Here is a 14,117-nt window from a genome sequence, read left to right as displayed (position 1 = left end):
AAAAACAAATCCCTGCACCACAGCTGCAAGGCCACACACTCCCCTAGATTCCCTGGCCATGCCGTCAATTACAGACAGATGTTCAGTGTTCTCTGCCTTTCATCTTTTTCCCACTCCCATAACTGGGTGCTGTGCTTGGACTCTTGCTTTATCTGCATTGTGATCTGTGTAGAACTGTGAGTTTCTCAGAAAATAATTTATCATCATGTCTGCTGAAAAGTCTTCAACTGGTTTCATAAGGCGGGTTTCAGTCTCTGGAGAAATGCGTGGGTTAAAGCTCCCTCATGTGGTGTTTTTAGTGACTAACAGAGGAAAGAAATATTCACAGGGAGTGAGTGGGTTTAATTTATGGGGGAAAATATTGAAATGTGACATACACAAGTGTCTTGGTAAAAACATCATCTCACCATCTTTATCTTAAAGCAACAAGGTCACTGACCTTGAAGGCAATGTTCCTGTGAGATACAAACAGTAAAATTTAAAATAAGTCAACATCTTAAAGGGTTAGTTCACCCAAAAATGAAAATTCTCAGTAATTACTCACCCTCATGTTGTTCCAACCCCGTAAGACTTTCGTTCAACTTCGGAACACAAATTAAAATATGTTTGATGAAATCTGAGAGCTTTCTCACTAGGCTTTTATGTAATTTCATTCTGCCGGCCCAGAAAAGTCATTGTTAAAATAGTCCAAGTGACTACAGTGGCTTAACCTTAAGTTTATCAAGCGACGAGAATCTTAATTTGTATCTCAAAAATATCTTAATTTGTGTTCTGAAGATAAACAAAAGTCTTACTGTTTTAATATTCAGAGGTATTTTGTGTCCCTCCCCATGCAGCCTTTTAAAATGGCACCAGTTAAGGCTTAAATGTGCAGTAAGCGATTTCTACTGTTGACATTTAAAGTCAAACCAAACAAACACACCTCTCCCTTCATTGCTCCGCCCCCAAAACGCACCACCATATAATGCAAGAGATGACACTTTGTCATGGCTGAGGCGAAGCAAAATAATGCTTCTCAAAAAAATAAAGTGAAGATTACGATCGAACAACAAAGGAGGAACAAAAAATAAACATACAGTATGAGTGTATATATAAATGTTTTAGTCGCCAGCAGCACACCAGCTTCAGACAAACAATGACACTATAAACTGTCCAATTACTATAGCTAACATTACAACAACAGCATCTATTGGTTGTGTGAAACAGCAAAATCAATAGATCAGAAACAACGCAACTTTGTCGTCTATTAGTCTTTTAGTCCTCCCACTTAGGTCTCTTGCCTGATCATAACCCTTTTCCCAGTGAGATTCCTCTGAACTTTTGTTGTTGTTGTAATGTCTCTCAGCCATCTCTCTTTCTACAGTCTTTCTTCAAATCTCCTACTTGTTCACTCTCTCTCCTACCCCATCATGAATGGACACTCCCCCTACTGCTGATTGGCTACTAGGGAGTCGTGCTGCTCCCAATCCACTTTCAACAGCGTTTCTCAGAAATCTCTTACTGCACCTTTAAATCATATTTGAATATTTATTTGATTATAATAAATATTAATTCCAATAATCATGCTTTGTACAACTTAGAAAAAACATTTTTACAGTGATTCAGTGAATCATATTTCTATAATAGTTAACAACAATAATATTTAATAATATAATTTACAATACAATTAGCCTATAGTTTTAATATAATAATTTTGACTTAAATTTACTTTAATAAAACCATTCAGTTTAAGTTACCACAAGCACGTTTTAGTTTACTCAACTTTTCTTTTTTTTTTTTACAGTGGATTTATAGATTAACAGTGTTACATATTCATAAATAGGCAACAAAAACTGCAAGGTTTATATAATTGAGGCTATAGTCATCATGTTCTCTGGTGAAAATAGCTGAGATGTTCTTTGGTTACATCAACATGAAGATGAAGAATTGTTTATGTGAGATAATTGCAGTCCCTCATTTTCCTGGATAACTACATAAATATTTCCTGTCTTATCTTACACAGACAAGTACAAGAAATCTGAACAGGACGGGTTTCAAAGAAAATCGACATTTTTACGTCCATACATGTATGGAGTGTATGTATACACTCGTTAGCAAAACATAGGCTATCAAAACATTACTCCGTGGAACAGTTTATATTGAACAGAGATGAAAGAGTATCTTCGAAGCAGATGACAGGGTTTCTGCACTTCCTGATGGCGAACAGAGATCATATTTGGTGAGTTTTGCAAAAAATCTTGCTTTTCTTCCTACATGTAGTCGCAGAAGTTCGACTTTTCAGTACGCCTGAGTGGAAGACACGTAACGGGAAGTTTTGAGTCTAGTTTCAGGTTTTTACGGGAAGAGGATGCAGATGTTCTGAGAATCCGCCGCGGTTCCTTGAGTCCAGAACCGGAGAACAAAGAGGTACATTCCCTCCTTTTCCAAACGAGTATTCATATTCAATGAAGCTGTCTGCCCTGGAGGTGAAAATGTGTAAACTTTACACTGTACATCGCAACTGAAGTGTTTGCAAAGTGTAGGTGGAGTGTTGGGAAGAGGAGTAATTAAAGATGGATGCATGTGGGATATGAACAGTGTTGAGATGGTAAAAATGTGAGAAGATCTTAAAGCTATTTCGGAGCCACATCTATGCTAAAGCTAATTTGTTTAAAGCAATATCTGTAGTGATTAAGGGAGTGAATGTTTATCATGATTGTTCATCTTTGGAAGTCGACTTCATGTTTAGTCACTCATTAAAGTCTAGGCTACAGAAATCCATTCCCACCGTTACTGTTATGGATAAAAAGTTTCTGATCATTTATTAATATTTTCCTGTGACAACATGCCCCAATAGCAGGAAACGCTGTCACACTAGTTGCCACAATGGAACCTGCCATGTAAACAGTAAAACAGGAAACAGCCAAATGTAAAAGTTCTTTTATCATTTGGTTTTGGTAGAAAATGTATCATAGTCGGCTCTGATGCTGCTTTTGTTGTGTAGGCTAAATGAAATGATGCATTAAATTTGGTTCATATCATAGATTAATATTCTTTTGTTTTTATTGTTGTAATGTAATATTTTAATTCATATTTATATGTTCATGATTTCATATTTAAAATATTAATTTCATATTAGGATAGGGCAGAATTCACATTTAGCCTTAAACCATAGTTACTGGGATATAACCTGTTTGACAGCTCCACCATGTGACAACTAGACCTGCTCTCACTAAGGCTACTAAAACATGTCAGCCAGATACTGTATATGCTGAATGGGCATTAGTAATGTGTGCGGGCTTGATTATTTATCCAGCCTCTGTTTGGCACCACCAGCAGGGACCTGTGCTGAGAAGTGACCTCAGGTCCAAAACATTAGCTATGTGGATTTTGGCTTCGGTGTAATTTGGCTTCATTAGTGGTTGTAGAAGAAAACCTGCCATGATAAGCATATAGTACACTAACAGGTTTGACTATTTTCTTTGTGTGCTCAGAAATGGCTCAAGATGTCTTATGAGACCGAGAAAAGTTGCCTGCTGTCTCCACAGGAATCACAAACACCATATGGTTGCCTCACAGCTAATGAGAAATATGAAATCCCTGGAATGGGAGAGGACAGGTACTGTAAGCACTATAAAAAAACAATATATATATATATATATAAAAAATATATATATATATATATATATATATATATATATATATATATATAATAAAGAACTACAAATATTTTATTATTAGTTCTGTTTTATAGGTTTAATTAAGCAAAACTGAATGATTATTGTATTCCTGTATTTCAGTGTTTTAGAGATGCTGAGCTACTCAAAATTCTCTGATCTGGAGACATGGCTGTGTATGCCCTCCACTTTGTTACCCAGGAGCCGGGATTCAGTTTGCTCCTTGCTGACACCCTCCCACGAGAACGACAATCCCTCCCATGAGAATGACAATGGAGACACATACAAAGAATCCAGGTAAAGTGTTTGTGAGAGAATTTTAAGACATGCTAGTTCCTATTTCTTTGTTACAGACCAGTTTGATGGCATTTTAGAGTAGGCGTTTCAGTTAAAGACAATTTTCATATCCAACCAGAAATCTTATGTCTGTGTGCTTAGACTGTTAGCTTGGTTAGCAGTGTCTTGCTTTACTATCTTATGGACATGCAAATACATAATCACCTATTTTACTATTAAACAGCTCTTTGGAATACCCAATTCTATTTTTGTGTGTTTAATGAACACTAAACTGTATAATTGAGTACTGACAGCCAGTTCCCTACACATTTTGCACAATCCAAGCCTGCAATAACTGAGATAATGTAAAGTCAGCTGGAAATTATCAAGGGGAAAAAGCCTTACTTAACATTAAAATCATAAATATATTTACAATTTGAATTACCAAATGAATGTAAAATCAATACATAAAAATACAATATATATATATATATATATATATATATATACTGACCTAAAGGATTATTAGGAACACCTGTTCAATTTCTCATTAATGCAATTATCTAATCAACCAATCACATGGCAGTTGCTTCAATGTATTTAGGGGTGTGGTCCTGGTCAAGACAATCTCCTGAACTCCAAACTGAATGTCAGAATGGGAAAGAAAGGTGATTTAAGCAATTTTGAGCGTGGCATGGTTGTTGGTGCCAGACGGGCCGGTCTGAGTATTTCACAATCTGCTCAGTTACTGGGATTTTCATGCACAACCATTTCTAGGGTTTACAAAGAATGCTGTGAAAAGGGAAAAACATCCAGTATGCGGCAGTCCTGTGGGCGAAAATGCCTTGTTGATGCTAGAGGTCAGAGGAGAATGGGCCGACTGATTCAAGCTGATAGAAGAGCAACTTTGACTGAAATAACCACTCGTTACAACCGAGGTATGCAGCAAAGCATTTGTGAAGCCACAACATGCACAACCTTGAGGCGGATGGGCTACAACAGCAGAAGACCCCACCGGGTACCACTCATCTCCACTACAAATAGGAAAACGAGGCTACAATTTGCACAAGCTTACCAAAATTGGACAGTTGAAGACTGGAAAAATGTTGCCTGGTCTGATGAGTCTCGATTTCTGTTGAGACATTCAGATGGTAGAGTCAGAATTTGGCGTAAACAGAATGAGAACATGGATCCATCATGCCTTGTTACCACTGTGCAGGCTGGTGGTGGTGGTGTAATGGTGTGGGAGATGTTTTCTTGCCACACTTTAGGCCCCTTAGTGCCAATTGGGCATCGTTTAAATGCCACGGCCTACCTGAGCATTGTTTCTGACCATGTCCATCCCTTTATGACCACCATGTACCCATCCTCCGATGGCTACTTCCAGCAGGATAATGCACCATGTCACAAAGCTCGAATCATTTCAAATTGGTTTCTTGAACATGACAATGAGTTCACTGTACTAAAATGGCCCCCACAGTCACCAGATCTCAACCCAATAGAGCATCTTTGGGATGTGGTGGAACGGGAGCTTCGTGCTCTGGATGTGCATCCCACAAATCTCCATCAACTGCAAGATGCTATCCTATCAATATGGGCCAACATTTCTAAAGAATGCTTTTAGCACCTTGTTGAATCAATGCCACGTAGAATTAAGGCAGTTCTGAAGGCGAAAGGGGTCAAACACAGTATTAGTATGGTGTTCCTAATAATCCTTTAGGTGAGTGTGTGTGTATATATATATATATATATATATATATATATATATATATATATATATATATATATATATAGTAAAACATTTTGTTTTCAACTGTTCAAGAAAAAATGTCTTTATGTTTGATTGAGTGCAGTTGGTAGACTGTAATTCGTGTATTGACCACATGATGTCATTGTTTATTCATTGTTTACACAAGTCAGTGTTTGGACCTTCTTGTTAGCAGAACACTCTGACATAGCCAGACATCTGCAAACCATTTATTTAAAAAAGATATGTGAGTATGTACTAGTTTGTACAGATTGTGATTGACATTTAAATGACTCTTAGTTCTCTTAGTTCTCAATAAACATTTCACTCCATATTTAACAACATCTGATTACTTTTGAGAGTCCTATTAAACATGCTTGTTTTCTTTAAACACGCTTTTGAATGCATATCGAAACTAAGAGGTGTGCAGACAAGAGAGAATTACACTGACAGTACCAGCCAACCTACTACATGTTGAATCACTGTGGCTCTTGAGGTTTCAATAGCCAATCAAAACCAATCATGTCTTCTCAGCTACCTTTTATGCAGCACTAGTCTCGACAAAGACTGAATCATCAGAACACCCAAAACCATACGCTACAAACTAGGCACAAAAATGCAGTGCATACAATGACTAAGACCAGTTAATATTGCTTTTATCCTGCCTGGGGTAGAAGAAACACACTGCCATCCAACTTTATGTAATCAGGCTACATTCATAAGCCTAAGCAGAGCCATTTATTAAAAACAAAAAGCCGGGCTCCATACTGCGATGGTGTTATTACATCTCTCAGTGGAAACAAAGCATTCACTGGAAACCTCTCTTAACTTGCTACAGTTAATCAAGCCTCACAAAAGCAACATAGGCAACTCTACCATCAGATATGCGCTACACTTGACTCTTGACAGACTGATATGGCTTTTGTGTGTGCGGCTGGTACACTTTAGCTGAAGGTGTAATTTAATATTTATGCCGGGCGCTGAACGCTGGTTGGGCTGCTTCTTTTTTTTAGTTTTTTAACCAGGGGCCTTCTTTTTACCCTAGAGCGATTACGTTGTTGATTTGACTATAAAAAGGCTTTAACAACGGGAAGTCCTGGGCAAAAACGGTGGCGTTAGATCTTGCAGGTGCATTCAAATTGAATATGCTGCTCATGGCTCATACGGAATCAAATGGAAAATCTTTAATAACTTGTTTTACATGAAGAGAAGAAGTGCATGAGGGCATCATGCTTGCAATGGAACGGATTGTTGAGTTTTTGTTTAGAAGAAAAAAATCAGGATCTCACACGAGAGGATCAAGAAAAAGCCAAAGCTATACCCTTCCAGATTCCAGGTATATTCCTAAACAGAAAAAAGGTGTTTGTTTATTTTTTATAACTATTTATTATTTTATTGAGGCTTCCACTAAATGTATTATTGCATTGCTATAAATTTTATCTTCCAAATTTAGTTCTATTTTTTAGAATAGATTGTTTTCAAACTAAGAATTAAATTGTGCACATAATATTGCCTATACCGCTTGATGTTTATAATATAATCCTTTTAAAATATTCCAACATTTTGTTCTCACACGTTTAATTCCCTGATTTTTCCTGACATCCAGCTAAAGCTGTAATTTTCTCAGCGTTGATTGTTATGGAAAAACCTGCGTTTTTCACTGCCGGTATAACACGCTGTGCGGTACGGGGGAGCTCAATTGTGATCATGAAAACATCACGCTATGACAGCTAATTATAGTGGAGTGACAGCAGAAATGAAATCTCTTTCGTTCCACAGGCCCCCGGAGAACGAGTCTAGTCATCTGAGCCAGTGCCAGGAGAGGAAAACCCATCTATTGCCACCCTCTCCGCTCCTGCCAGTTTCAGCCTCCCCTCACTCCTCATCGCCCCTGCGGACCACCTCAACTCCCCTGCCCAAGCCCACCAGAGACTCCTGTCATGGCGGCGTGAGCGTGAGGAAACGGCGGCGCCTGGCAGCCAGCCCCGGAGGACTGCACTGGGATGCGTCAGGTATGCCAATCACAAACTGCATCCATTCATCATAGTTTCAGATACCACCTCTTCTCCAAAACTCTTTTGGCTCTCTATGTGTATGATTGTGCCAGTGCTGTGGTTTGAAACTTCTTTGAGCGAGTCAAATATATACGTGTAGTGTTTCAGTGTTTGAACTTCTATATTTGAGTTGGAAGCACATTTGGAGGTCTTGAATGGATTGATTTCTAGTCTCGTTTTCTACGTTTCGCCAAGCATTGCTTGCGGTGCTGTTTGTTTTTATTTGCTTGATTGCCTGTTACATCCAATTCCATCAAGCAATTTGCACAGTTTGACACACATATTTGTGAAATTCGAGGGCAAAGGTTCTCTGCAAAATTAATGACTTGAGTAATCTAGCTAATTGCTTCAGCCGGGAATGATACTCTCAGTGTGTTTTGTTGCAATTACCAATAGTAAATGATGATGCTGTGAAAACTAGGTAAATAAAATGCAAATGTATTCCCAACTAACAAAAAAATATTCTAAGAACGTTTTGCTAACGTTCACATAGAGATATGAAAACATTATTTCTGAATGTTCCCTGAACATCCAGTTTTTTAAAAATGTTTTATAAATGTTTTTTTTCTTGGAACAATCCATTTTATAATTTTTTGCAAACATGGGAATGATACTTTCCCCACCGTTTCATGAACACGTTTTTTAATAACGTTATTAAATACCAGATAACTTTGAACAAACAATTTTATTAACAATTTTATTTAATTTTAAGGTGACGTAGTTACATTGTACTTACATTGTACTTACTCAAGTGATACTAATTGACTACATGTACTTACTAAAGAGTTACGGCTAGGGTTAGGGTTTAGTTTAGGGTTAGTTACTTGTAATTATGCATAATTTATTTGACTGTTATTACTATAGTAAGTACATGTAGTAACGTGTAACTACGTCACCTTAAAATAAAGTGTTTCCCATTTCTTCATAACTTTGAGAAAACATTGCCAGAGCGTTAGACTAAAACATTTCAGAAAAAACGTTCCATGAACGATGTCTAACTTTTTTTGTGCTAATATTTTGAGAACAATATTAAAGACCAGATAACTTTGAATGAACATTGTATTAACGTTACTGGAAGAACGTTTGTTCATAACTTTGAGAGAACCATGCCAAAGTCCTGAGAATGTTCCCTGTTAGCTGGGTTGCTGCAAATCTTTAGACATGTTATGCTATTTTATATAAAAGCATAAATGTTACAATACTTACTACAAAACACATTTATATTGAAACAAAAAGAGATGAGACAGCAATTAAGTTGCACATTTGTAAATAATGAGGATATCCTACAGAACACTGTATGTGTTATAACCAAGCTCATCTTGGAGTTCATGCTGTTATGCTGCCGATCGCCAGAGGTGACTCTGTCATTAGCGTTCTTGTTGTATGTGGAAATGACTCCTAATTGCAGGTTTATTTGTGGCACTGCCTTGCAGGCGATGTTCGTTAATGCTATCGCAATAGTAGTGGTGAACCTTACGGATGGCATAATGAGCAATTTATTTTACAAGGACTTGTCAGGGAAACCAACATTTTCTGGTACCTAGAGATGAAGAAGTCACCCTCCAACCCCACCTACCCTTCAAAAGAGTATTATCACTATCTTTAGGGGTGGCACAGAATGGCAGGAAACAGCTCTGCCTATCTCTGGAAGAGCGTATGACTGGTATGTAAACAGTGGAGGGTGCTCTTGGAAGATTGTTAAAGAGTTTGTTCGCCATGTTAATTCTGTCATCATTTACTCACCCTCATGTTGTTCCAATCCTGACTTTATTTCTATCTGTATGGATATAGCACCATAAAAGTATCATAAGAGAAGTCCACCCAACTCATGTGCTATATTCTATGCAATGAGATGAGGGTGAGTTAATAATGACAAAATTAAACTGAGCTGTGTTCAGAATGCTAGCATACTACTCTTACTATTGTTGCAGTAAATAGTATGAATGTGCAGTATGTATACACATATACTAATGTTATGTATGTATGGAATACCCAGATAATCTTCATAATCTACTGTACAATAATTTAAGAACACTGTGGGGAACACTGTATCCCTCGATACAATGCACTCACTATATTTCTAGTATGAAAAGTTTCATAGTATGTTACAGTCCGGGGGGGTTCGGACTGTAACAATACGTAACAAATTTACAATAAAATGTACTAAAATGGAAAATAAATGTATTTTATATCCATGGTGGATTTAAAATATTGTATATAAGGTGGATAAACATTTTAAATTAGAGTTTTTCAGAGGTGGTAAATGGAAACATGTTGTGCATAGTGTGACAATATTATGGCAACAGCGTAGTGTATACTGTTTACAACATTTATCATTGCATACTGTGTACACTACTAAAAGTTTGGTGTCAGTTAAGGTCCGTAACGATAACTATATTAGCGTCCACACCAGCAGATGATATCGCTCTGTTTATTCTAAGCGCATGCTTGTCTGCCACTATAAAAGCTCGAGCTCATTACAGCAGGATGGATTCTGATTGGCTGTCAATGTTTTTATCGTTCATCAGTTGGATAAAATCATTCTGAAAGTGATTTCAACGATATTGTTTCTCTGTGCCGTTATCGTTATAGCTGTGGTGGGAACTCTGTTATTATTTAATATTGAGAACGATTTTTAAAACTATATATCTTTATCATTATCTTTATAGTTATCGTCCTTGGAATGAACTGGCCCTAAGATTATTTTAGTGAAAGAAACGAAGATGCAGTAAATTGTTCAAAAGTGACAGTAAAGACATTTATAGTGTTACAAGCTGTTTTTATTTTTTTACTTTGTGTTCATCAATGAATTCTCAAAAAAATGTATCATGTTTCCACAAAAAGATTAAATAGCACAACTGTTTTCAACATTAATAACAGTATCTTTAGCAGCAAATCAGCATATTAGAATGATTTCTGAAGGATCATGTGACACTGAAGACTGGAGTAAGGACGCTGAGCATTCAGCTTTGCATCGCAGGAATAAATGACATTTTAAAATCTATTAAAAATAGAAAGTAGTTATTTTAAATTGTATTAATATTTCACAATATTACCATTTTTACTGTATTTTGAGCTTTGGTGAGCAATAGAGATTTCTTGCAAAAACATTAAGGTTAAAATTTTTCACTAAAACCCAAACTTTTGAAGAGTAGTGTACTCTTTTACATACTATTCATTCTGAACTTACAGTATATGTGATCAAATGTCAGTTTGACGGAGTGTACTTTAGCACAGGAAACTTTTTTTTGTTGAATCTTTATCAGAATCAAAGATTTGCAAAACATCAGCCTAGCCATGCCATTGTAAGCATGATGGTAAACATCGATAGTGTTTTCCACACCTTTGTTTGGTTTGTTAAAGTCACTGTGTTTTCCATACCTAGATTCACCTTTGGGCTAAAAGTGAAAGGAATGAAAAGGAAAGTGGTGTTGATGTGATCCCCCTCTAGGGATTCTGGAATTGTTTCCAGAGAAGTGTTCAGTGCACATATTGATGTCAGCTGTGGCGTCAGAATCAATATTTTATCCAAAGAGCTCCAATGGGTGCTGGGTGTTATCTTCTGTTTAATGACACCATCCCGTGTAATAGAATGAGTGCTGTTGGAGGATTGTTTTCAGCCTCCGAGTTCTCTGTTTTTTACCTGGGGACGTGAGCCTTAATGTACTAAATGATACAATCAGTGTTAGATAACCCCTATGTACAGGGAACTGGTAAATGGCACAAGCCGGAAATTATAGGCTAAAAGGGTGGTCTGGGTAAAAGCAGTTAAAGGATTAGTTCACTTCAAAATGAAAATTCTGTCATGATTTACTCAACCTCGAGTTGTTTCAAACCTGTGTGAATTTCTTTCTTCTGTTGAACACAAAGGAAGATATTTTGAAGAATGTCGGTAACCAAACAGTTGATGGTCCCCATTGACTTCCATATTATTTTTACCATGGAAGTCAATGGGGTCCATCAACTGTTTGGTTGGGAACTGTTCACTCATTTGTCTTTTTTATTCATTGTTTTGTTGCCATTACTTTAGTTTGAAAAATCTCTGATTATTAAAAATTTACATTTTTGTAAAATTTACATTTTGCTATTTAAATTAAATTTTTTGTTGGTGTAAAAGAAATTACAGTTAAATCAAATTATCTACGCTACTGTTCAAAAGTTTGGGGGTCACTAAGTTTTTTATTTATTTATATTAATTGATATAAAATAATGCTTTTATTCAGGGATGCATTATTATTCTATTCATCAAAGGATCCTGAAAAATAAAGATCACGGTTTCCACAAAAACATTTATCAGACCTTTTTCCAGCATTGATAATAATAAGTAATGTTACTATTATCACGTGACACTAAAGTAATGATGCTGAAAATTCAGACCCCAATCTTTTAATTTTTGATTAAAATCAAATTACATTAATGGTACATTTTACACTTTAAATCAAATGACATATAATACAGATTTATATTATGTAATTTAAATTATTAGTTATCTGTAATTTAATTTAAACAATTTATTCTTCTTACTAATAAATAAGTAGTTTATAAATCATTTTAATTTATTCTTTGCATTTGTAATCTTTATCTTAATGTTGCTTTTAAATAGCAAGACATAATAAATCTAGTCTCTGATATAAATTTTTAGATTAATTGATGCACTTTGAAAATATTTTTGTGAGTAGTGCATTTTCTAATTCATCAACTACTCCAGTCGTCCAGTAGAGGTCACTATTGCATTTGAGCTTGTACACAGACATGAACAGAAGAGAGGATTGAGGTGTAAAGGATTTACTTATTTCTGTTTCTCAACCCTATTGAATTTAATTCCGTAATTTCTGAACAGGATGCGCTGTAGGGCAGCAGAAGCTTGGTCATTCTGTTCCCAAGCCTTTGTTCCTTTTCCCTTAAAATGTCAGTTGTCATTCAAACTGTTGGTGATTAACCACACAGCCATGTTTCAGCATTAAACGGGATTGGAGCCACTTTGTATTAAATGTCTGATGATTTGCACTGGTGTTGCGGATGAACATCACCATTACAGAAGATCAGGCTGTTCACTTTGTTCCTGATGTGGTTATTTTTGCTAATGGATTTATCTACCATATATTTTAAAGCTGCTATGTGTAATTCTTGAGCAATTAATATCAACCATAAAGAATTACAAAAATAATGACCACACACTCCCCCATCTGTCAGTGTTGTTGTTTCGGGCTTTTGATGCTTTTCTTTTTTTCTTTTCTTTTTTTTTTACAGATATTACTTCTTTGCATGATTTTCAAGGTTAGTTCACCCAATAAGGAAAATTCTGTCATATTAAGATCTTTTTAATGAAATCTGAGTGATTTCTGTCCCTCCATTGACAGCCTACGCAACTACCACTTTCAAGGCCCAGAAAGGTAGCAAAGGCATCATAAAAGTAATACGTGACCTCAATTTTATGAAGTGACACGAGTGCAAAAAAACATAATTTACCACTTTTATTTACAAAATATTAATCTCCAACGCGTGTTCACACAAAAACATCTGCTCTTGCGTCATCACAACATGCATGCGTCGTTGTGCTCTCATGAACGCGTGTTAGAGATTAATATTTTGTAAATAAAGTGGTAAATTATGTTGTTTTTTTGCACAAACAATTAAAGCACTTGCGTCGCGTCATATAATTGAGGTCACATGGATTTTTTTTATGATGCCTTTACTACCTTTCTGGGCCTTAAAAGTGGTAGTTGTGTAGACAGTCAATGGAGGGACAGAAAGCTCTCAGATTTCATTAAAAAATATCTTCATTTGTGTTTCGAAGATGAACGTCTTACAGGTTTGGAACGACATGAGGGTGAATGTAAATGATGTAAATGATGACAGAATTTTTATTTTAGGTCGAACTAACCCTTTAAGCTGCAAATGCTATTTATTAAACAATTAATTTAAACTAATTGATACATTATTATTAAAATTTTTTTTTTATTAAGATTAAAATTATTATTGTATTATTATTTTTAATAAGTAAGTAAAATAAGAAAAAATAATAATTAATTGCAAATAAATGTTATTTATTTTTTCATGATTACTACTTAACGTCATTACTACATAGTCAATAATTGTATCCCTTATAACTCATTTTTGATCACCAAAATGACATATTTAAAAGTTTTTTTCCCATGATTTATTTTAAATTCATGCCTTAAAAATAGCTTGAATGTAACTCTACACCCTTGCTTCATTTAGTATACGCGGATTCATGAATATGCAAATGAACCCCGCCTCCACTCACTCATACAATGGCATGTATCGCTTTCTACAACGCCGGACGCATAATGGTAAATAATATGATTAGCATTCGGCTTGACTACGTTATCAAACAGCTAATAATGTGTTGCTAACGTTACA

The 14,117-nt window shown here is 35.8% G+C and overlaps 1 protein-coding gene across 2 annotated transcripts in view; it reads left to right on the top strand.

Moving 5' to 3' along the window:
• The first annotated feature begins 2,173 nt into the window (after positions 1–2,173).
• The window catches only part of ankfn1a (ankyrin repeat and fibronectin type III domain containing 1a), an 83,279-nt gene continuing 71,335 nt past the window's right edge, over positions 2,174–14,117 (top strand). The window contains exons 1-5 of one of the 2 annotated variants that reach the window (XM_081392559.1): positions 2,174–2,218; positions 2,325–2,406; positions 3,474–3,598; positions 3,780–3,953; positions 7,459–7,691. In XM_081392559.1, coding sequence (XP_081248685.1) covers positions 2,196–2,218; positions 2,325–2,406; positions 3,474–3,598; positions 3,780–3,953; positions 7,459–7,691 — 637 coding nt within the window. In that variant the 5' untranslated portion in view covers positions 2,174–2,195. Of the gene's footprint in view, positions 2,219–2,298; positions 2,407–3,473; positions 3,599–3,779; positions 3,954–7,458; positions 7,692–14,117 lie in introns of those variants that run through there. The other variant, XM_081392560.1, reaches the window with a different exon arrangement.

Source organism: Scardinius erythrophthalmus (assembly GCF_964197995.2).
Source record: "Scardinius erythrophthalmus genome assembly, chromosome: 18".
In the NCBI taxonomy this organism is placed as follows: domain Eukaryota; kingdom Metazoa; phylum Chordata; class Actinopteri; order Cypriniformes; family Leuciscidae; genus Scardinius; species Scardinius erythrophthalmus.
This window is presented reverse-complemented; position numbering and strand designations above follow the sequence as displayed.